Genomic DNA, 25,814 nt, shown 5'->3' with positions numbered 1-25,814 from the left:
TACATAGCTGATCTGTATTCAGTAGTAGAACTACATAGTCTTAGGAGATTATCAAATGGAGTCTTACCATCCTTACAAAGTGGCTAGGTCATCCCTAAAGCATGAGGATACGATTGCCAGTCGCACTTTTCTCCCATGATGAAATCATCATGGAGACGTCCCATCATTAAAGCATTCATGGAGCTGCCATTTCTCTTCCTAACAGAAGTGCCTGTTATGCAGAGAAATGGCAGCTCCATGAATGCTTTAATGATGGGATGTATCCATGACGATTTCATCATGGGAGACAGGTGTGACCAGCAATCACACCTTCGTGCTTTAGGAATGTTATAACCACGTTTTAAGGATGGTAATCCTCTGTGTGATTATCTCCTTACTGTTGAACTACATAAATGCCACCCTAGTCAACAATAAGAACCAACTGCCAGGCTGAGTGAAAAAGGCCCATTCAGCTGACAAGTGGGTGAAAGAGGAATAACATTTCCACCACCACCCTCTGCCAGCATGACTATTAGAATCAGAACCCTTGTTGCAAGTCCTTGTCACAGCCTGGCTCACTGGCAGGCGTGGGGTGGAAACGTCCTCCTTGCACCCAGATCACTAACTGAATGGACCTCCTTCACCCAAAGAGCTGGCTCTTAAGTTCAACTGGGGAAGGCTTGGGCCAAGAGATGTTGCTTAGATTCCAAACACACTGCAGAAATAATCCAGTTTGAAACCACTTTAACTGCCCTGGCTCAGTGCTAGGGAATCTTGACAGTTGTTTATTGTGGCCCAAGTGCTCTCTGATAGAGAAGGCTAAAAATCTCACAAATTGACAGTTTCCAGAATTCCCTAGCAGTGAGCCAGGGCTGTTAAAACAGTCTCAAAGTGGATTATTTCTGCTGTGTGTTTTGGACCAAAATTACACGTCTTCAAATAAACAGCCAATCAAAAACTACAGTGATAGTTTGTAAACTGTGTTCATTTCTTATTTCTTTGCCAGGTGTATGAAAAAGTTGCCTATCTCTTAACAGATTTAGGTGAGTAATAGTTTTCTAACATTCAGTGCTGCTGTGATGAGTTGTATTCCTACAATTCTGGAAGTATCTATTAAACTTTAATAACTAAACTGTCTAGGGAAGCAGATAGTATCATAAATCACTTGCAAGATATCAATATCTGCTGCACATGAAAGAAAATTAGCCTGATTGAAGGAACAACATGTCCTACACTAATAATTACAAGAGATGAATCACATCCAAAGGCCTTATGAAATGTGTAGTGAATATGTTTGACTCATACTTACATTTTGCCAATAACTGCTCTGTAAGGATATCAGTGTGGATTTTTGCTAAGAGGACATTTTGGTTTAGTGTAATGTAGTATAGTATAGTTTAGTGTTTTAATACTGTGATTTGGAGCATTATAAATACTCTTTACAGTCCATGGAAGCTCCTGAGGGGACAGAAGATTGGTGCCTCAACTGACTGCAGTTATCTACCCCTAGAAACCTCCTATCAATGAATTACTGGCAAGCTAACATGGGCAAAAGAACCTGTGTTGTTTAATACTTGGCAGGTCCCTGGAGATGCTTGCAGCTAAGCAAACTAGCAGGAAGCATCTCTGAAAAACATGAAAACTTCTGTCTGGAGGGAGGGGGGGAAGAGGGCTGCCATACTGAAAAGGTGATTTGCAGGGAGATACATCTCCTGGTGGAGGATTTTAGCCCAAGACTCATAGGAGATTATCACATGGGGGGGGGAGAGAAAGGCAAAATCCTGAGGTAATTGTGCGAGTGCGCATCAGATTTTCAGATGACATCACATTCAATCAGGCATTATCCCAGGAATGGCCAGAAATTAAAAGGGAACAAACTATTCACTGGATATACCGTAAATAGCCTTCTCAATACCTCAAATGAAGTGGTATTGGCAGGTTGTGAAAGCTAATTGTACTTCAATTGTGGTATTGACAAAGAAACCCAAGCATTTTAAAGGGGCAGCACCGGTTGGGGATCTTTTCAAAGTTGAAGCAGCTGTGGGCAGCAGCCAGGAACATGTAAAAGTGAAAGGGATCAGATGGGAAACGTTCACTGAAGTGGCTGCAGCTGCGGGCTACAGCCAGGGACATTTAATTTTTAAGGGGAACCTTCCGGGGTTCGCTCATTTTTGAAGTGGCTGCCAGGGATATTTAACATTTAAAGGGCTGCATGAAGCAGCCTGGAAAATTCAAAATTTAAATGCATGCACACAACAACCAATTCCCAAATAATATTTATTCATTTCCTGATATATGCAAAAACCAATCATGAGATTTTTGCGCTACAGTGTGAAAATATTGGGCACTACAGCGCTACTGTTCCCTTTTCTTTTCACTAGCACGATTACTGCTAAATTGGCCCTGTGAAAATCTCATTAATTTGTAGCACACAAGGTCCACCCCACACCCTCTTAGACAAGAATAATCTCTTTGACATCTCTTTGTAGCACTCATACTTCCATTCATTTTTAATCACATTTATATGCTGCCTGCGGAGACAAATGCATAATATCAATTCTTTTGGAGACTGTTTTTGTTTTGTTTTTATAGAACATCCTAGAACAGACTCTGAGTGGGAAAACAGTTTTGCCTTGAAGATGTTTCTTTTCCAGTTTGTCAACTTAAACAGTTCGATTTTCTACATTGCCTTTTTCCTTGGAAGGTATGTTAATTTCAAGAGTTGTGGAATAAATCAACAGATTAACACTGTAGTTTCATGATGTATTAAAATTGTTTAGTCATAGATGAATATGTTTTGGATCTCAATACTATCACTTTGTTTGTTTGTTTGTTTGATACTCCTCCATTCTGCTCAAGGTGTATAACAATTAGTGTTGTACCTAGGGGGTGAGGGATGTGTGGACCGCACCAGGTGACACCCTAAGCAGGGGTGACACCACTGCTCCCCAAACACCTACCTTTATTTCAGCCAACAGGCCATAAAACAACAAAGTGTGCATAAAACACATAAAACATATAAAACATATAAAGCTTATTAAAATGGGGCTGTAGAACAGATATTCATGATGTATTCGTAATATGTACATTTGTATATATACAGAAGCACTCACAGATGCATTAGATAATACTAAGCCATAAAACACATAGCCAAAATGGATATTTGTTTGGGTATTCAGAATATAAAAGATAAGGCTGTTCATTTAGTTTGGGTCATAATCTTACGTGTTTTAACAGCAGAGAAAAGGAACTTTGCCACTACTTCCGTTTTACTTTTCTTAGAATCATTTAACAGGTACTCCAAGTACCAATTGTTAGGTCTACCCGGAAACTTAAGCAGGAGGTGAGAAATTAATCCTTGTAAAAAAAATACAAAAAAATAGGACATGCTCTAGAGACTCAACAGAGCCTTCACCACAAGGGCAAACCCATTCGTGGTAGGGGGTTCCCTTAAAGCGACCCTCTAGCATGGCTGAGGGAATAACATTAAATCTTGCTTTAGTGAACACAGCTCGATATTTTGGGATGGTCAGATTTTGCAAATAAAATGCCTCCCTCTCAAAATTGAACTGTAGCCCTAAACTGATGGGAGAGCAGGTAGTGCGGGCAAAAGATAGAGAATATTGAATATCAATATCTTTTGTACGACGTGCCAGAATCTGCTGTGCCCTGGGAAGATCTTGTGTAATGAGGAAATTGTTTGAGAAATCCACTCTCTGCAATTTTTCCTGGATGTTTTTAGACCAAAGAGTAGTATAATTATCTTTCATTACGAGTTGCAGGTATCCTGATTCAGGGCCCGCATAAAAAAGTTTCAGTCAGTACTTTAAGGCCCACGTCCAAGCAGTGCATTCCACTGAATGACAACCCGCTTCAAGCCGTAAGACGGCTGATGGAACACAGTTGGGTACTCCGAATAATTTTCGGAGGTAAGCTGAGAGAATCTGTTCTAATGCTGCGGAAAAGCCTAGGATCCAGATGGGGATTGTGGCATGACCTTGGCCTGGAACACCTTCAGTGCAGCGGGTAAAAATTGGCCTCCTTTAGTGTAAAAAAATCGAACTAATGCCTTGGCACTGTTATTTGCTGACTGAATAGCGGCAGACCTCTGGGATGTCCAACCACACGATGACTGAAATATTACTCCTAAATACTTAAAGAATTTGACTTGCTCTAATCTGTGTCCAGTTAGGGTCCAATTGGATCGACTCTGGTTTTTAGAAAAGACCATGATTTTGGTTTTACTATAATTGATGGTTAAGCGATTTTCTACACAGTAACCCCCAAAAGCTCTCAGGATTTGTTTCAAGCCTATTTTAGAAAATGAGAGGAGAACTGCATGATCTGCATACAGCAGAAGAACCCAAACACCTACCGTTTGGCAGAAATGAGCTGTGGCATTCATGTTTCCCTTTAAAATGCTTTAAGGGATGGTGGGAGTAGGATGAAACTCAGTGGGAGGAGAAAGGAGGGGCCCCAGAATTTTTAAAAATGAAAAATTTCAAATTTCCAAATCTTAATTTTTTAAAAAATATATATTTTTTAAAAAATTTCAGATGTTCACTATGTATATGTAAATACATTAGGTTGTACATATGATTTTGTAATTTTAATTTTGCTAGTTGTTTGTGTCACAACTATTAGCATTATATTCAGTAGCATATGGGAATTATGATTTATGAGTAACTTTAGTGCAAAAAAACATTACTAAGGATTCTGTATGGTGTGAAATGGGAAGACGTCAATGGGAGGTGATGCCATGGGTTACCACCAGGTGTTTTGTACTTCACTTCCCAGAATCCCTAGCAATGGGCTAGTATGTCTGGGAACTGAACAGCAGTAGCAATAGCATGTACATTTCTATACAGTTTGTCAGTGCACTTAAGCACTCCCTAAGCTGTTTACAATGTGTAAGCTAATTGCCCCTATCAAGCTGGGTACTCATTTTAGTGACCACGGAAGGATGCAAGGCTGAGTCAACTGAGAGCCCCTGGGTGGTATTAAACTCATCTTGTGGTTTGTGAGTGAGTAGTTGCAGTATAGGCATTTAACCACTGAGCCACCAGGGCTCCTGAAGTCCAAAAGAGCTGGAGGATCCAAAGTTGCGAACCACGGATATGGAATTAAATGGTACATTACAGAGAAAGTGAATTTATTTGATATCCCAGCACCTAAGTATAGTAAAGGCATTTCTACAAATCAGTTTTATGTGTATATAGATATAGGTTTAGACTTAAAGAATTCTGTGAATGTATATTTGTGATGAAAATATATACACTACACCTCTGTTTCAGATGTTTTCACTTGGTATTCTTGCTTTGGGACAGTGTAGTGGTTTAAGCATTAGACTATGACTCTTGAGATCAGGGTTTGATTCCCCTGTCAGCCATGGAAACTCACTGAATAACCTTGGGCAAATCACACATCCTGAGCCCCAGAAAAAACCCATGAACCTTAGGGTTGCCATAAGTTAGAAATAACTTGAAGGTACACAACAATAACAAATAATCAATTACAAATATCAACCATTGTATATAGTTTGCAAAAGAAGCAGGTACTGGCTCTTCATGTGAGACTATAGAACAGTATTGACCTTTCGAGATGTTTTTGAGGGTGGCCCTGTATAGACCAGCATTATATGCTAGCCTCGGGGCAGAGTGGGGGCATAGCGTCTGCATGCTGGCTCCCCCGACTCAGCCCCCATGCTGCCCCCACGCCATCCACCTCACCAGATGGTGGGTGGTATCAGGCCACATCTTTGGTGCAGCACTTACATGCACTGTGCTAAAGAAGTGGTAAAAAGCCATTGCCACCACAGCTAAGGCACCCTTTCTGCAGCTGCAAACCTACCAGGTTGGGGGCGTGGCATGCAGTTCCCATGTCCCTGATCTAGCAAGGGGCATCTGTAAAGCCACTATGACTCCTATCTAAGCCAGACAGCATGGTGAATTGTAAAGGGTGATGGTCATTATAGTTCATGGCCTAATCAACTAGAATAAACCCATTGAACTGAAAAATATATCAGAATTTATGTAAATCCCATTGCTTCAGTAGGTCTGTTCTAGTTGGGACTAGCAATCAAATTTAGATCCTAAACATCTTGATGGATCTCGGTTGGGAAAGGTAGATAAACAGTTTCTCCTTAAAAGCATCTGTTGCTAAGTAACATGTGAATGCATATTGTGTTATCTGAAATGTATTGTTTTAGTATTGTTCCATGCCTTTCTTCCTCTAATTTTTGTCATTACTTGGTACCATTTTACTTATTCTATTCTGTTCTCATTGTCCTCAAACTCTTTGCCCCTAGTGCCACGTAGTCTGCTTTTTGTGTAATTCTCTTTATCAACGTTATGGATGTCATAACATAGAACAAGTGCATTTGAACATCATTGAGAAAAATAGAAACAAGCAAATATGTTCACAATTAAAACAACAGTAATCACTTGAAGTAGAAACACATTTTCAGCACACACCAGAAGAATAACTAAGGGCAGGTACAGACCAGCAAAAAGAGCTGAATTCCTGGCGGTGTAGAGGCATGGTGTTCAGATAGCAGCATGCCCCCATGCTGCTGGGAAGCTGCACAGCTGACCACACATGTGGTGGTTTCACAGCATTTCTGCAGTGCAGCATTTACACACACTGCACCACAAAAACCCAGAAGAAACGCTGCTGTGGTGGCAAAAGTGCCTTTTTCCTAGCACAAAAAGAAGTGGCTTTTTGCCACTTCTTTTTGTGCTGGGAAAATGCTGGATTGGAGCCACAGCATGCAGTTGACACAGACTGATCCAGCACTCAAAGGGGCAGCCAGAAGCCACTCCTTCAGGGTGGTCTATTTCACCCCTTTGATGGGCAATTACTCTAAAATTTAGTCTAGAACTAACCTAAACAGGTTTCAGATTTTTTAAAATTTCCCTATTCTAAGTTCCACTAAAAAATAGAAATCTCATTTTACAGATTTGCTGGACGTCCTGGAAAGTACAACAAACTTTTTAACAGATGGAGACTAGAAGAGGTAAAAATATTTCTTATTCAGACCAGCAGACAAAATCATCATAGAATTAACATTCATTCGCACCCATTTGCTTCAATTTGCACCTTACTGTTGACTAATGCTTTTTCTCCCAAATGTCTAGCACTTTACAATAGTTTTGCACGATTATAATAACAAATGAATTTTAGTTTTCAGTGATTTTTTTTTACAATATGAGAAATGATAGGATGCAAATAATTTTCAGTAATTGCCTAAAGCTAAAATCTTTAAGGAAATTTGAATATATTAACATTTCTTCCTTTAGTGTCATCCTAGTGGCTGCTTGATTGACCTCTGCCTGCAGATGGGAGTTATCATGGTTTTAAAACAAATGTGGAACAACTTTATGGAGCTTGGCTATCCGTAAGTGCAATAGAAGATATCATTTTCTATAAATAGAAATATAAAGATAAGCTGGAATTCTGTATCAAGTACACAGTTAAGTATACATATAACTTCTCCTGGCCTCCCCACACAAATCTGATGGAAATTTCATTTAGCCATGTTCTAATGACCAACAGAATGGACCTCCTTCTTCCCATGCAGTGGATACCTGGTAAAGTAGGTTGGGAGCAGGGAAAGTTATTACTATGGTAACAGTGTTAAAATCATGAATAAGAAGTAACTGTGAATATGAAACAGGTGCAGGTAAGTAAATCTAGGTAACTGTACCATATTCACAATTGCTACTTAGGGTGCTGCCAAAGTGCAGAATTAATGCAGTTTGACACTGCTTTAACTATCATGGCTCCATCCCATGGAAACCTTGGATTTGTTGTTTAATGTGGCACCACAGCTCTCTGACAGAGAAGGCTAAATATCTCACAAAACTAAAAATCCCAGATTTCTAAAACACTGAGCTGTGGCAGTTAAAGTTACGTCAAATTGCATTAATACTGTAGTGTAGATGTAAATGTAATGAGCTCTCATCACTAGTCTTAGCTTCTGCCAACCTAGCAGTTCAAAAGCATGCAAATGCAAGTAGATAAATAAGTACCACTTGGGTGAGAAGTTTCCATGCAGTCATGCTGGCCACATGAACATCGGAGTCATCTTCAGACAATGCTGGCTCTTCAACTTAGTATCGAAGATGAACATAGCTTCCTACAGTCTGTTATAACTAGACATTTGTGTCAAGGGAAACCTTTATCTTTACCTTTTAGATGCAACCCAAGACAAGATTTTGATGTTCTTGCCACAATCATAACTCCCCCAACCTATTTTACTGGGCATTACTTGCATGGGAGCAGGAGGTCCGTTTACTAATAATCATGGCATGGATGAATGATGTTTCTGTCATCTTGTGGGGAGACAGGCAAAGCAGATACAGAATTCAGGCTGTAAAATAGATGTTGTGACCTATTCTGGCATTATGCTGGTCAGCAGCTGTACTTTTTACATAGCAATGGGTTTACATGTTCACTTAAGAATGAATTTAATATCCACTTGAACAAGCTGTTCCTCATTCACCTGCAGCATAGTGAGCCAGCTGAAAGATTGATCCAGCCCTCAGACACCCCTTCACTCCTACAAACTGAAATGACTTTTGGAACAGGCACTGGACATGGAATGGCCACTAGAACAACTTCCAGAAATGTCCTTCTGTGTAAACTTTGTTCAATAATTAGGTTTGACTGAAGAAATGCTTCTTTCACATTGTGATATAATCCGTAATTCGAAGATTCGAAGATGCAGATATATTTTGGAATTCACACTTCTTCACAATCATGGGGGATGTTGGATAGCATATAAAATGTATATTTTAACATACATTTTAACATGCATGCTTGAAAAGAAAATATAATTAGAAATGCATATTATGAGAAAGTGTGCTGGGCATTCTTCAAAAAACACATTAATGTGATATGCACAACTGACATGGATTAAACATAGAGTGGTCTCTCCAACCATAATTATAATGTCTTGGGAGCTGTAATAGGATAAAAATCAGGTTTTGTATTCATGATTTAACTTGCTGGGATCAGATTCTCTCTCTTTTTTACATCTCACACACAAACACACCAGTGTCACTGCTGCTACAAATACAAATGGGCTGGAGGGTTGGGTGCTAGCCAGGGATATGAAAACAGTCTTAGAGAGCCACACACTGCTCTAGGGTTACATTTGTCCATCTCTGCTGTAAAGTCTTGAACAGTAATGTTGTATTGTAGGAAATTTTCCAAGAACATTTAGAAGGGTCAGCTTGATGAGGTTTTGATGAATCCCTGCACCAACGGGAATTTTCTGCCCTTAGAAGATGAAAGCTCACAAGTAATGAGAATGGCCCGTGCAAGCTTAGGAAGAGAGCGATGACACAAGACATTGTGTGAATGATCAGATACTTATTGTGATGCCATACATTTCACACTCTGGCTGTCCAATATAGGTTACTACAAAACTGGTGGTCACGACGCAAGATCAAGAAAGGAGGCCAGTTACTGGAGCATAAATTTTCTCTACCTCAGTGGGAAAAAGATTGGAATCTACAGCCCATGAATCTCCATGGTCTGATGGATGAGTACTTAGAGATGGGTGAGCATATTGATGGACACAGTTTTTTCTTATAATGGATAGTGACAAATTCTTTTGGTGTCATAAAGGTTTTTCTTTGTTATTTTAGACATGGTGCTCCCTCCTCCCCATTTTCTAATCATATGAATTTTCTTTCCAGTGCTACAATTTGGCTTTACTACTATTTTTGTTGCTGCTTTCCCACTTGCACCTCTGCTGGCATTGCTTAACAATATCATAGAAATCAGGCTCGATGCTTATAAATTTGTTACACAATGGAGGCGGCCGATGCCTGCAAGAGCAACAGATATAGGTAAGACAAATCACATGGTCTGCATTACAGTGCACAGATTAATCCAATTTGTCATTTTTAATCTAAGTATTTTATGATTTTTTTCCAGGAATAACAAACAGTTAAGTTAAATGCACAAGTAAATAAATTAAAACTTATCTCATGAATGCTTTAGATCAGCACATCACCTACATTTTACAAATGGAAAATTTATCAGAGATTATAGTTGTTTGTTTTTCTTTTAAAAGTGAAATATCTATACTGGGGTGGGCAACTCTCCATCCTATGGAATCCTGGGATTTGTAGTTTGTTGTGGCATCAGAGCACTCTGCAGAGAAGGCTAATCTCATAAAGCTACAAATCCCAAAATTCCAAGGTACTGAGTCAAGGCAGTTAAAGCAGTGTCAAATTGCATTATGCCATTCTCTCAACCCTAATCTGATAAGGCAAAGAGTTTAACTAATCAAAGGTCACAGAAAAATAACAACCAACACAACAATTAACATAACATTTAAAAACTCTCTGATTGGAAAGGGCAATGATTTACTTTTTAAACAATATGAGAAATAGCAGAAAATACTTACGTATAATAATGTAACTTTGCATGTAACTCATAATGTAACTTTGCATGCCCAACCTTGTAGAGGAGATCTGAGGGATGTTGGTGGAGGTTATAAACCTCTTCTGTCAGCAATATTCAACCTGGTGCCTGAGAGACATTACTGGCTATAGCCCAATCCTTCTACTACTCTTTTTAGGGCAGGACTATTGAGAAACCCCAATGTCAACTTTGTTTTGGACTGAGCCAAAAACAACTTGGAAATGTGAACCTGTGATATTTAAAATCACTTACATACAATGTTTTCTTGTTTTGGATTTAGTTATTCTTACCCTGCATTCTTTCCTAGGTATCTGGTATGGAATCCTTGAAGGAATAGGAGTCTTAGCTGTAATCACCAATGCTTTTGTTATTGCCATTACATCTGACTACATTCCACGTTTTGTATATGCATACAAATATGGCCCCTGTGTAGATCAAGGATACAGGCAGGAAAAGTAAGTATACTTTCTTTGTATATTGTTAGTTGATATGTTAAGTTTTTTTTTATTATTTTGGCAGATGTTTCTTAGATGTTTCTACTTCCTTCCGTCCTGCTTCACCTCTTCTTAATCTTTATATGATTATAACACTCAGAATTTTTTATTACACTTGTTACACTGGACTTAAATTGATTGCACAGAAACCAAGCAAAGCAGGCTCAGAAAGCAACCATAGTATCTAGTCTGTACTGGATCATCCATTTTATTCAAATTGTAGCATCTAAAATGTATTATTATATGGTTATTATTTTAGTAACAAAAACAAATAGGATAGCTGAGAAATTTCAACACTTTAACATGTGCTACATGAACCTGTTGTTAGAAAAATGAAATACTCCTACAACATTCCTTCACTCTGACTTCTTCAGAGAGGAATTTTGTTACAGAAATCTTGGGATATTTTTGCATAGTATTCTCCCTGCATTTGAGCATCCTAAAATGTTCCAAAGTGTTTTTCAGTGCAGAAAACAAGTATTATTAGTTTGTGTGTAGGGAAAAACAATTGTTTCATACACACACACACACAAACTGTTTCCTGAAATAAATAAAATAAAAAAACAAAACTTTTATTTTTATGCCGCTTTTTGTTAAAACAATCAAAGCGGCTTACAATATTAAAAGAATACAACAATATATACAAACTATCCCCCCCCTTAAAAAAGAATTAAACAATTTAAGATTAAAATTACATGAGCAGAAAACACTGTGTCCAGCACAGGAAACACATTTTCTTTGTATAAAGTGTGTGTTTTGCACACCCAAAAAAAGACATGTGTTTCTCTGTACAAAAAAAATCCTCTAGGAAAAATTCAAGGTATGCAAATATTGGGAGAAAATTGCACAGAAACAATTAATACAGAAAGTTATTTCCAACCCTAGGACAAACACAGCACTTTGTGATGGCCTGTATGCGCACTAGGGCTGAGCAAACATATGCTCGAAGCCCTTGTTGCACTGCCTGGGCACCATCGTGTTATGCCCCCATCCACACGGTGTGTGCCATGATGATGCACACTGGGCACAGTGCCCAAATGGTGCTGGAAAGAAGAGGCATCATCATGGTGTGGTAGCGCATCTATGACACCCTTTCCAGGGCGCAAGAAGAAGCCAATTAATTGAAGCATCTTTTTGTGTCCTGTGAATGCCAGATCACTGCTGCAGTGTGTGGTTGTCAAAGCAACAATCTGGGGGGGGGGGGGAAGGGCCACCTGTCTGTAGAGGCCCACAGTATCTTGGAGAGGACATTTATAGCCTCAGAGAATAAATAACAAGACTCAGGGCATCCATGGTACTCATCTGATGTTCTTCATTCATATCATAACGTATATGAAAACTGTATTGTTAGTTCCTTACGTAATAAATGTCTTCTTATTCCACCTGAGATTTTTAGTGGGATGGAGGAAGAGAATTCAAACTGCAATATCATTTCTTATGAACATTGTAGAATTCAATATGAAAATGTGGCTGTCAGTTCTTGTTATGCTTGTTAAATTCTTTTAGCATTTAATTGGTAAAAATGTTTGACATTTTGTCTGGATGCCTCATCGGTGTTTCTATCACAACTTCTCACATTTCAACTGACAATATGTTCTCTTATTCTTTGGCTTTTCAGTTACACGTTTAATAGGTGGGTATGTATTAGGGGACTGTTGCTTAACAAAGAGAGCTGTTATGGTTTTCTAATTCTGCTCCATCATCCATAGCTGTTTCCTGGCCTTAACCTTTGCCTTGTCTCCCATGTTAATCACACTGGGAGGAATAAAAGAATGAGCTTCAGACCTAAGCCTCAGTCATATCTTCACCCAGTTCTATCATTAAAATACCTTGAACGCAAACATTGTTTGATCATGCTTTCTCTCAGAATGTAATGAGATCAATATTTATTTACTTATTGAATGTATTTAATTCATTCGCACTCAAATATATCTACCCTCCCCCCAAGTGAATGGTGAGTTCTTTGTTTTTAAAGCACTTTTTTGCTCACAAACTGTTGGCATAAAAATAAATAAAAATATTAAAGTGTACTGTGGAAGACATGACTTCTGCATTTTTTCTCCAAGCAACACCCTGAGTGATGCAGTGCTAAATTTCCTCCAGAGACAATGGCCCAGTATTAATAATAATAATAATAATAATAATAATAATAATAACTTTTATTTTATACCGCTTTTTCAGAAGATCAAAGCGGTGTACACAAAATTTAAAACCAGTTACAAACACATCATAAAATAGATAAAACCAATAACACAATATACAATATACAAATCTAAAACAATCATTCAAAAGGGTGAGGCAGAACATTGATGGCATCAAAATACACAACTTCATTTTCCAGAGGGGAAGGCTTGACAGAAGAGGAAAGTTTTTAGCCTCTTTTTGAATGTTTCCAGAGGGGTGATCAGGCAGAGTTCCTCAGGAAGATTGTTCCAGATTTTTGGGGCCGCTACTGAGAAGGCCCTCTGGGATGTAGTAGAATATTTAGATGATGAATTTCTAGCAAGTTCTTCCCGGTTGTTCTGAGTGTGCGGGGCGGATTATATGCGGAGATGCGGTCCCTCAAGTAACTCAGGCCCAAGCCATGTAGGGCTTTATAGGTAATAACCAACATCTTGTATTGTGCTCGGAAGTGAATAGGCAGCCAGTGCAGATCTTTCAGAATAGGTGTTATATGGTCAAACCTTTTCTACAATATTGCTGCTCCCGAAGCTTGATTCCAGTCAACAAGCGATGGGCTTGTGAATACTGTATTCCTATTAGGATCTCATGAAGATTTCACTACTTGGCAATGACATAAGTACAAATCAAAGGACTGTGCTACACTGAGGAGATCAGTTCTTCCCATGATCTCAGTAGCCTTTGAGGGGTTTTAGTCATGGGGGTAGACCGATCCATACCATAAAGGCCAAAGAAGACTCAGAGTTTTCTTAAATCCCGGTGTCTAAGTTAGAATCCTTGGCATACTCTGGGGCTGCATGCCTCAGGATGCTTCAATGAGCCTGGCATAAAATCTTGAAGAACAAAACAAAATAAAAGCCATCTTTGGAATGTAGTGAGACTGCAATCAGAAATACCTACACACAGTTCAGATTTTCCACCACATGCCAAGTGTTTCAGCACCCAAGATTTCATATGGAGTGCCCCTTTCAAGAAAGGTTCCATGCAACAAGTATCTGTCCAGACAACAGGATCAGGGATAATTGCTCTTATCGTCTATCATTGTAGCCTACTTTTCATGCCAACAGTTGTATCCATTATGTCATTACTGAGGTCCTCATATACTGTAGCTAGTATTAGCTGTAGCTAGTATTAGCTAGTAGTACTAATAGCTAGTACTAGCTCATATTGTGTGTTACTCTAGTGCACAAAAGATAACATTTTTATATTGCCATTTGGTATCCTTATTGCAATGATTCTAAATTTTTCAGTTTGAGAAAGGGGATCTGGTTCCATTCAGCACCCACTGGTGTGTCACTGTGCAAAAACTGAACATGCAGCTTGGAGAAATTTATTTAGTACCAATTTTTGCTTCTTATATATCAAGTAAAATTGTATACCCAGAGAGACATACTCAAATCCTCCAGCTATCCCAGTTCGGTTTGATTAATCCTCTGCTATTCCACTTTTTCTGCTGCTTGTAAATTTTCTCATTTTCTTTCTCCTCAACTTACTTCAGTTACTCCTGAGTTGAAGGTGAAAAAGTAGTTTGCATTCAGTTAACCCAGAAGTGGGGGGGGGGGGGAAAGGGTAAATCTTATTCTTTCCTGTAGTTTCAGGCAAAAGCAAACTGTTGCAGCATCTCCAAGGTTGTGTTTTCTTCCTCAATAACTTTTGCCACATTGGCCACATTCAGCTGTAGCTTGGCCACCTGTATCTAGTTTTCATCTGTAAAAAGTTGGAGGGTGTGCATAATTCTTCAGAGCATAAACTTCATCTTAATCATTCAAAGCTTTTTAGGTTTCTTGCAGCATAAATCCTGCTATACCATTTGAAAAAAAGAGAGAATATTTTTACCTTCATTATCCATTGAACATATAGCAGGCATGGCATAACAATTGTAGACAATGGTGATGGCAAGGAAGGTGAATAAGACATGCTTTGCATGCACAACTTATGACAACTCGTTCTTCACTTGTAAATACTTACTTGGTTTTCATTTTCTAGGTGTCTGAAGGGATATGTCAACAGTAGTTTATCAATATTTGATCTGAGTGAGCTTGGCATGGGATATTCAGGATATTGCAGGTATGTGTTACAGAAATAACTTACATAATTACAAAGAAGTGATTATTCCATTTGCTTGAGTAGGTCTCACAAAACTGCAGGATGCTTGAATTCATTTTGTCCTGCCTTGATTTACAGAGTTGTTAATCTAAACTTTTCAAATTTCATAGGAGTCCATCTGTACTGGGAATCAGATTATGGTGTCGAAACTGTCCTACCAAATTTCTTTTATAATTTATTTATTTATTTATTTCATTTATATCCCACCTTTCTCCCTGGAGGGACCCAAGGCAGCTCACAGATAAAACCTTTAAAATGGCAATAAAATTCAAAACAATCAAAACATCTATATCCAATATAAAATCACATAACACAAGTTAAAAACAAAACTAAAAATCCATCTGCTCCATAAAACCACCCTGCTATGCATTATATACAGATAGCCTGACAGCATAAAAATGTTTTTACTAGCTGGCAAAAGGCCAGTAGGGAGGGGGCCAGCCTAGCCTCCCAAGGAAGGGCATTCCAGAGGGTGGGAGCAGCCACCAAGAAGGCTCTCTCTTGTATCCTCACCAGGCAAGCCTGTGATATTGGCGGGACAAAGAGAGAACCTTCTCCTGCAGATCTTAGGGCTTTCACAGGTTCATATGGGGAGATACAGTCTCTCAAATAGTCTAGACCCAAGCTGCGTAGAATTGTGCCCAGGAAAATGAACAGGTAGCTGTTTTAAAACAGTAGAGCCATTTTAAAAAGTGAGTTATATGCTCCCTGTAACTATCCCCAGTCATAATTCTGGCTGCAGAGTTTTGAACCCACTGAAGTTTCATTTTACAATGAATAAAGTGAATCATTTTATGTTTCTATGCATTATATAAGTATGTTTCTTTATTTACAATGTTTGCCCCAGTTGCCTAATATAACTCTCTAAGCCTTGAGGCCGATCACAACAGTACAAACCATAACAGAAGATAAACCTCAAAGCCAAACAGAGCTGCAAAAATACAATAAAAGCTGAAACCTAATTTGAGGATCAGTCACAAAAATAGTCATTTGGAGGAGGTAAACTGTAAATTCTCTCCAGACGCCTGCAGCAGAGAAAATATTTTATATCCACATTAGAAGTTATTCCATAGTTTTGTAGAGATCACATTAGAAGCCCTGCTCCTTGCCATAGATGTCTTGAACACATAGGTTTAGGCCTTCCCATAGGCTTGTAAAGAGCCTGTAAAAATGGTGGGTCTCCAGTGATGAAAAATAAATTTCTTCCAATAATATTAACCTGTACTGAAATCCATGTATGGATTTGTATAATGCTTTCATCAGGCCAGTGAAAAGATAACCAGATTATACATACTTTAGAGATATCTAGGGCGCGGTAAAGAGTGCCGAATTGAGGAGCCTCCTGAGTGCCTCTCTTTGCTCCACAGGAGTGCCGCAGCAAACAAATTGCACAGTGCTGCTGCATAGCAAAAATGGAGCGCCTGGAAGTGGCTCCTTTTTCTGGGCTGCTGCAACGCAGCAAAGCGCCAGAGATGGTGCAATGATGTCACACCTGCGCCGCCCTGTTTGGAAGTGGCACAACTGCAACGTCCTCGTTACACGCCCTGTCTGGTGGGCACACCGCAGCTGCAGCTTGCCCATGACGTCCTAGGGTTGCGGGGTGTGTGTATGGCCTGCCCTTGAGCAACCCTAGCACGTCATGGGCACGCCGCAAAGGGCCCATCTGTACCGGGCCTAGGTCTCTTTATCGGTTGTTGTTATGTGCCTTCAAGTAATTTCTGATTTATGACAACTCTAAGGCAAACCTATCATGTGGTTTTCATGCCAAGATTTGTTTTTGGTTGGGTTTTTTTTGGGGGGGGGGAGGTTACTTTAGCCTTGTTCTGCAGCTAACAGAGTCATAGTCTAGTGCCAAACACAGTATAACATGCTGAATCTCTCTCTTCATCAACACAATGTGCACTGTATTTTGGGGTCCCCATATTTCACTTCTCATATCTAGAGATAGCATGTTTTTGAGATATTTATGGCCTTTCAGGAATAATTAGTCCACTATTAGCTTCCAGCCAAGCTAGCCTGACCATCCATCCTGGGGATATTTTGATTCAATCACTGTTTTTTGACACACTAAAATTAAAGCCATCAACCAGGCTGGAATCCCATTGTCAATTACTGGGAAAGCACATCCAGCCTTTGTTACCTGACAAGATAGTCCACGACTTGGAGCTACATTTTAGGTAGATGTATGGTTCCAAAACCTAACCTCTGCACATACAGCCGGCATGCACCTCCCCACTGTTCTGTGTCACCTTCAGACTTCTCGGGCTGAGCCACTCCAGATTTCCATCAGACAGGTATTTTTCACCACCCTACAAATCCCCGAAACTCCACTATCCCATTTCTAAATTTTCATTTTGGTTACGTCTCTATTCTGTATCTCTGTGAATTGCTTTTGTATGCATGATTGCACTCTGCATATTTTCTAAATAAAACCCTCTTAATTCACCCAAAAACTGAGGGTTCTCCTTAGTTAGTAGTGAAATAAACAGATACAAATGGCAAGGGTTGCAAAAGCTAATTTCCCTGATATTTGAAGTAACACTGATAATTGGTGGGGGACCCCTCCAGACCCCCCTTACCATTCTTTGGGAAACATATGTTACCAAAAAACAAAACAAAAACAAAACAGAAATGAGAAGAAAGCCTGACCTTGTAGAAATCATGATATCTGCTAGTTCAGAAGCTGGTATTCATATGGTGGAAGAATGGTTTGCAGGCATTCAAATAGCAAGAGATGTGATTGTTTCAAGGTTTGTTTCAGTAAATGGTCCTACGACTGCAAAGAGAAATAATTTCTGACTTTCCTGTATCTGAAAATATAAAATGCCTCCATTCTGGGTGAATCACAAGGACTCGTCTATTGGTCAAAAACAGAGACAAACCAAAGGGGTAGAATTTAGAGACATAGTTGTGTTAATTTAAGGACAAAACAAACCACTCAAAAAGGGCAGATTGCAGCCTCCTCAGAGGTGCTAGCCCCAGAGCCATGGCAAATGACACATGCAGCCCTAATCTGCCCTGAAGCCAGCCCAAATAGGAATGGAAAATATCTGCTCCTTTTTGGGCCAGTAAAGGGCCACCTTAGATGGTCCCATCGCAACCCCAGGGCAGCTTCCATGCTCTCTGGGGGCATGCAGCATCAAAATGCCAAACCCACAGAGCATCTTGAAGCCACTCTTGTCTGCTTGGCTGGGCATCTTCCAAGTGTCTTTGGGGTGTGCATTGTCAAAATGCCACACACCCCAAGCCACCCGGAAGCCAGCTTTTCTGGTCTGTCTGTTCAGCCCCTTAGTCTGGAATATCAGTGTGCAAAGGGCTCTTGTTGACCTTTGAAATTAACTGTGCAAGATTGGTTGTAGCATCTTGGTCTACTTCCTAAGACTCATAGAGTGATGGAAGCATAGATGCATCTGAAGTAGCAGACCAAGTCTGTGAAAGCTTATACAGTCGACCCTTCTTATACACGGATTTTTTATACACGGATTCAAGCATACACGGTTTGAAAATGTTCCAAAAAAGTATAAATTTACCTTGATTTTCCATTTTTTATAAGGGACACCATTTTGCTATGTCATTATATTTAATGGGACTTGAGCATACACGGATTTTGTTATACACGGGGGATCTTGGAACCAAACCACAGCGTATAACAAGGGTCCACTGTACTACAACTTATACAACAAGATCCCTTTGCATAGAGACAAACTAGTCAGTCTTTATATTAACAAAGCTAGAGGTAATTTTATTTTCTTTCATTTTAATTTTTAATTAATAGAAGAAATTAAAGCCCTTAATTAATTTTGAGATCACAAACAGGCATGCATCTTCTTCAAAAACTGCTAAAATATGATCAGTATTCATTAACTCAAGCAAAACCAGCATTTACCATATAGCATCCCCCCCTCATGTCTTTCTATTACAGGTACAGAGATTACAGAGCACCCCCATGGAGCTCAAATCCTTATGAATTCACTTTGCAGTTCTGGCATGTTCTCGCTGCTCGACTGGCTTTCATTATAGTATTTGAGGTGAGTTGCTTGAAAAAACTAGAGAGCCATTTGTTTATCATTTACTGATAATCTCAGCTTGCTTCCAAGAGAGCAGCCTTTCCACAGACTTCTACTATGCCAAGCATGCACACTTATTTTAAGTGTCTAGCTGAGGCTCTCTATACCTTTTGCAACATGGTATGGGTTTCTATTGGAGAAGTATTTGGACACAATAGCCATTGAGTATGGCTACCCCAGTGGTTTAAGTTTAATATTCCAGTGACTGAATCTTCCATCATTAATTCCATGGTAGAACTTTATCCTCATACATGTACACATTGTCCCCTCATACACATTATTTTAGGGTAACATAATCAAAACTTAATGCATATTAAAAGATTTTAAAAGACAATAGTATCAAGATCAGAGATACGGATTTATAAGTTCCTGAAAGAGTAAATATAAGTAATGTGGGGGTTCCAGATTAGCTTTGCCTCAGCAAAGACTTTTTTCTCTTCAGTAACTTAGGACCAATTATCTGTGTCATACTAGAGATCACACACCTAAAAAAGAAATAAACACACCTGTTCTTTCTTGGCTGCCCTATGTGGGGGTGGGTGGGTAATGAGAACTGGATCAGTTACTTTGATCCACAGTTCTGGAGGTTCTTCATTACTTGTAGACACCCTCAACAATCTTCTCCACCCAGTCCTCATTTGCCATGCTACATAGAGAAGATGATAATATATGTAACCAAATATAAATAGCCTGTGAATTACTTGTAAAAGGATCCTATAAGGATGTAAATCCTTACTCGTGTCATAATTGTAAACAGATGTTTTTCTTTACCTTATGAGATAGTGAAGGATTTGGGGTGTTCCTTCCCTGATAAAAGACCAAAAACAAGAGCATTGGTTTTGCAAATTAAGCAAAATGGTACAAATGCATAAAACGACAATGGATGTTGCTTTCTCATGGTCCTTTAAAGAGGAGAAGCATCAGATGGGTTATTCAAATGTTTTAAAACACAAAAACGATCATTCAATCATTTTGTGCTTTCTGTGTGTGCTTATGATTTGCTTCCTAATGGGAGGGACATAAGTTTTGCATAGTGACAGTCTGCAAAAATTACCATATATATATATATATATATATATATATATATACTCATTACCTTCCTTTTGACTGGAAGTGAGAAATCTTGCAGGGCTTAAAGAATGCCCCTTTGTGATTCTAATCAAGACCACCTAAACTGATGAGAATAAGGAAATTAGTGAGTATTCTTTGTGTCCCTGTGCAGTTATTATTCAAGCAGAGCCAGATCAGAATATATGCTTTAAAATACGGGTTCTTTTTTTCTCTCTATTTCAGCACCTTGTTTTTGGAATAAAATCTTTCATTGCCTACCTAATCCCAGACATGCCCAAAGATTTGTGTGACAGAATGAGAAGGGAGAAGTACTTAGTTCAGGAAATGATGTATGAGGCTGAACTGGAGCATTTGCAGAGAGAACGGAAAAAGAATGGGAAACAGTATCACCACGAATGGCCTTAGTGGATATGAAACAAAAAGGATGCCAGAACTGAACAATCCCAGTGAAACTAAATGTGGGATTTGGAAAAGAGGCAAAGGAATCAAATCATGTGTATATGCTGCTCTTGGAAAATATAACTATCGAGCTTTGCTGACAACTGGAAAAGCTGTGTTGCCAATAGACAAGACAGCTATGTACCATTAATGATGTGTGCTACAAATGACATACTGAGGAATAAATATTGGCTCAGCTGAAATCACAAGAGCTACATTTTGTGGACACCAATCTAATAAAAAGCTGAGAAGGTCATCCAGATCATAATTAAAAAAAAAATCTGTTATGCGTACAGCTTCCATAACAAAGGCATGACTTTGTTAGTTTTTTAAAAATGATGTGCTTATCACAACTTCTACAGCTTTTACCTACTCAAAAGAATTCATACTGCCTCCAGAAAAAAACCATCAAGAGTAATTGTTGCCTTTGTGGCCCTAAATTGATGCTGTATCACTGTCCTCAAGGCTTCCTGTTTTTGTCAGGTTTGTCCTAGTCTCTTGCTGAGATTGTGGATGTGGCTCTTCCCTTTAAAAGGGATATGAGCCTGTTTGATATTTACTATGCAGTTTGATGTTTGCACATCACCTTTCGTCTATTTATCTTTATAACTCAGTTAGGGAAAAGAAACAGTTTCTCTTAAAGCAAAACTAATTTCATAGAAAAGTCAAAGATCAGGATCCAAAGATCCTGTTCAATATGAGAAAGCTGATTTCTGCCAGTGGAGCAACCCTTTCATGCAAGAATGTTGCATGGGGGAAATTACATGGCGCCCAAAGAATCTCACCCTGAGACAGAAGCCTGTTTCACATAACTAATTGTTCATGCAGCTTATGGCTGTGCATCTGCGCACAGAACTGCATAAGTGGTATATTTTCCTCCATAGCAGTGGTTCCCAACCTTCCTAATGCCGCGACCCCTTAATACAGTTCCTCATGTTGTGGTGACCCAAACCCATGAAATTATTTTCATTGCTACTTCATAACTGTAATTAAATAGGTGTTTTCCAATGATCTTAGGCGACCCCTATGAAAGGGTCATTTGACCCCAAAGGGGTCCCGACCCACAGGTTGGGAACCACTGCTCCATAGCTTGCAGGCCTTTAAATGTTAGCTTTTGCCATTGCACTGCCCTCGATGCAGCGCTCTTTGATGGAGGAAAGAACAATCTGGCATTCTCCATTGCTATTGATATTCAATGTGCAAAGAAAGTCTATCTCCTCATACCTCCAAACAGAGCAGTCCGACCCTGCATGCTGATGGAGCATGCAGAAGTATACTGTAACTGTAGCTATTATCTCTCTTTCTGAGCTACCTGGATTTTATATATTTCACACACACACACACCAAGCTGAAATATCTCAGTGCATTACAAATAAGGAGCAAGTTTTATTATTTGCCTTATGCCAGCTCCAGTTTATGCAGAATCTAAAGTATGACATCTTGACTTGCTTGCTCAAGATAGGCATAGAGACAGAGAAACAGGACTTTGTTTGAAACTGTGTTCTCCCCATGAAATCAAAGTCTGGAAATGGGTGCATATGTAGTATTCAGTTATGCCTTGTTATGCCTTGTTAGAATTTATCTTTGAATTTCTTTAACAAAAAAGCAAAATACACACTCTTGTGGTGATGTGTACTTTGATACCCACATGTCTATATTCAAGAACAATATCATGTTAATGCATAAATCGACATCTTCAAGTCTGGGGGGCAGCAGTGCTCACCCTGCAACCCTTTAGGCTGTACGCTTCCACTACTCCCACAGTTTCTGGTGGACTATGGTCACCAATGTAGCAGCTCTGGTTCAGGAGGGGACCTGCAAGACCATTGAGCAGGCCATTTAATAGGATTATTTTACAGGGAAAAACAAAATGAGAGGACTGTTGAAGAGCTGTGCTGATGAATGTGGCAGTTAAGTTTTTAGTGATGTTAGGAGGTTGTGGGGAGGCTCCAGACAAAAATGGTTGGATCACAAGCAGCCCACAGGCTGCATGTCATCCACCCCTGCATTAATGGCTTTTAAGTCATGATTTATTCTAATAATTAATTACTAGTTAAGATTCTTTGTTACTATATTTTTTTTAATGGGGAAAAGAAAAAGAATTAAACTAAAAAAAAGACAAGTGTGCAGGATACACTTGTACATGGGAGACCAAAATGTTCCTCATTTCTCTTTTGTAAAAGTGTCAAGTGTCGAAATCTTTTCCTATTTATATCTACCAAAATCAATTTAAAACATTTTCCCTCTTTCTGAGTTTCATACCATTATATTGAAAAAGCACAGCAGTTATATCAAACATATATTAGCATGAGTATTAAGATGAACTCTGTTGTTTAAAATATGGGTTATGGATATGGTATTATACCACTTACAAGGAATATATAGCTCATGATTTCATGAAGAACATTAAGTGATCGAGTTATGATGAATATGCCATTATTCAAACTCTGTGGGTTTTTTTCTTACTGTATTTCTCTTATATAATTTATGTTTTAAATGAGGACAATCTAAGTTCTAATATCATATATACATAAATATTCAAATCCAGTGGTTGCATCTACAGATGGAAGCTTCTGTGCAACTCCAGGTGTCCCCACCTCATAGTTTCCCCATACATTTCACTTGAGGGAGAAATACTGTGGACATTCACAGTACATGTCAGTGCTGATGCCCTCTGCTGAAATGAATGGAAGAGCCTGCTTACACAAAAAACTTCTGGGTGCATCGACGTGCACATTAACTTTTTGATCTGGAACATATATAAATCACATCCATTATGTGTGTATTCTAAAACATTGCTTTTGTTACCATTGTTTTGCTATTGTTAAGTTTTACCTAAATACTGTTTGCCTTGGCTGGATCCAAGCTTTAGAACTGATGTAGCATGCCAACAAGTAAGAATTTTCACTTCGGTTTGTCAAAGTTTTATTATTATTATTATTATTGGAATAACTTTCAAAGATGTCACTAATATGCAGTTCTGTACAGGTACTCAAAAGTGAGTGCTAGAGAGTACAAGTTTGTATAAATTTGTATAACATGGCAACCTACACACACTTACTAGCGAGTAAACATGCTTAAAATTGCACTGTCAAGTCAAACTATGTATTGTAACCTATTAGGACTGCAATCATTTAAACATTTTTAGACAGGAAATCCCATTTAAGAGAGCCAGCATGAAGCTGTAATTTGATTGTTGATTAGGACATCAGGAGACTAAGGGTCAAATCCACAGAAACCCACTGGGTGACCCTGGGCAAGTCACACTCTCTCAGCCTTAGAAATAGGCAGTGGTAAACCTCGTCTAAATGAAAACACCATGATAGATCAAGGACTTGTAGGCATAAAACAACAACAAAGTCCCATTGAACTCAATAGGAAATACGTCTTAGTAAATCTCCATAGAATTGCCCTGTAAACTGTAAAACTGTTTTCTATTAAAATGCATATAAAGTTTTAATCCAAGCCACAATACTAAAGCCATGTGCTTCTAGCTATTTCACACTGAATAACTGGTAAGTCTAGTGGCTTCTGTTTTGCAGGCTTCTGTTAACCTATGTTTCCACACGTCAAAAGCACATGAACCTTTTGAAGAAATAAAATGCTTGCTTGTGCCCCTTACTTTAAGAAAAAGAAATATGCATTATCAGTGTCTAAAAATTTGCTGAAAATATAGCTATTTGCTTTAGCTGGGAGAAATGCTGTGCTAGGTTTGGTTTACTGTGGTTGCATTGAATGCAAATTATCTTACAAAGATATATGGCACACTCTGTTCTCAGGAAATATGTATTACATGAATGCTGGTTAAATATCTTTCTTTTTTGTATTTCTAAATACTTGTCTTTCCAAACAAATGACCAATATTAGTGGTATGTGCATGCAAGCTGCAGAGCTTCAGAACTAGCATCCAAGCAAAAGGAAAAAAATTGCTTTAGATCATTTTTGATCTAGTCTCCAATAACTTTGGTCTATGCATGTTCTTTCAAACAGACTGCATGAGCAGCTCCAGTCTGGCTTTCAAAATACTACAGTTAGTTACTAGTCCAGAATGTCTTAACTATTACCAACTCAACTTGGTGTCTTGATGCAATCAAAAGAAACACTTGTTGTAGAAATAAACATTTGTTTACTATTTGTTATTCTGATTTTTCATCATCTTTCATTTTAAATGTCTCCTAATTCATGAAGCCAGAAGGGTGAGGCCTGGTTGGAATTTATAAAAGCAACACAAGATGTTTGCACTCTTCTTGCATCAAGCATATACAGAAAAGAGAGAGAGAGAGTTCTTTTCTATCTCCAGAAAGAGTATAGAAAAACTAGTCAGAGCTCTCATTAAAGATGGTAAAAAGTTTACTGGGGAGATTATCGCACTGGGTTCTGAGAACGTTCTGATCACGTGATGAGAACGGAACGCATTTGAGTATACCGCACGTATGTGTTCCAATCGGGTTCTCAGAACGCTTAAATGTGTTCCAAATGTGTTCCAGGAGGGAACGGATTTGAATGTGTTCTGAATGTGTTCCCAGAGAGCTGAAACGTGATGAAAACGTTCCAAGAGAAGTGTGTGCGGTATTCTTATCCGTTCTCAAATCCGTTCCCTCATTCCTCCGTCTTCTGATTGGCTGAAAGAATGACAGGCAGGGAGGGAGGCAGGCAGGCGAGCGACTGCAGTGAGGGAAGGTGTGTGTGTGTGAGGGGGGAAAGAAGGAGGGAGGGAAGGGAGGAAAAAGGGAGGAAAGGTGGGACAAGGAAGAGAAGAGGAAAGCAGGGAAAGAGAGGGAAAGAAGAGACCAGAGCAGAGAGCAAGAGGGAGAGGGTCTGGCTGCTTCTCCGGGGGTCTCTAGTGTCATGTCCAGTGGGGCTCCTGTGCTGTCACAATGCAGGAGGCAGGGATGCCCAGGACCTTCTCCTCCTTCTCTCCAGGAGGGAACCCACAAAAGCTCCTCTGTTTGGAGCACCACAGAAAAGCAAGCAAAAAACTCCCAGAATTCCATAGCAAAGAGCCAGACAAGAGTTAAAGCGGGGAGGGAATCTCACAACT

General features: G+C 39.1%; 1 protein-coding gene across 2 annotated transcripts in view; it reads left to right on the top strand.

Annotated features, from left to right (window-relative positions):
• The window catches only part of ANO3 (anoctamin 3), a 228,400-nt gene extending 207,264 nt beyond the window's left edge, over positions 1–21,136 (top strand). For both annotated transcript variants that reach the window (XM_042446466.1, XM_042446467.1), the window contains 10 exons: positions 986–1,022; positions 2,572–2,683; positions 6,937–6,994; positions 7,278–7,375; positions 9,399–9,544; positions 9,684–9,836; positions 10,724–10,871; positions 15,078–15,158; positions 19,120–19,225; positions 20,558–21,136. In XM_042446466.1, coding sequence (XP_042302400.1) covers positions 986–1,022; positions 2,572–2,683; positions 6,937–6,994; positions 7,278–7,375; positions 9,399–9,544; positions 9,684–9,836; positions 10,724–10,871; positions 15,078–15,158; positions 19,120–19,225; positions 20,558–20,740 — 1,122 coding nt within the window. In that variant the 3' untranslated portion in view covers positions 20,741–21,136. The remainder of the gene's footprint in view (positions 1–985; positions 1,023–2,571; positions 2,684–6,936; positions 6,995–7,277; positions 7,376–9,398; positions 9,545–9,683; positions 9,837–10,723; positions 10,872–15,077; positions 15,159–19,119; positions 19,226–20,557) is intronic.
• Positions 21,137–25,814: the final 4,678 nt, after the last annotated feature.

The sequence above is a fragment of the Sceloporus undulatus genome, chromosome 1 (assembly GCF_019175285.1).
Source record: "Sceloporus undulatus isolate JIND9_A2432 ecotype Alabama chromosome 1, SceUnd_v1.1, whole genome shotgun sequence".
In the NCBI taxonomy this organism is placed as follows: Eukaryota; Metazoa; Chordata; class Lepidosauria; order Squamata; family Phrynosomatidae; genus Sceloporus; species Sceloporus undulatus.
Note: the sequence above shows the minus strand (reverse complement) of the source record. Positions and strands in the feature narration are given on the sequence as shown.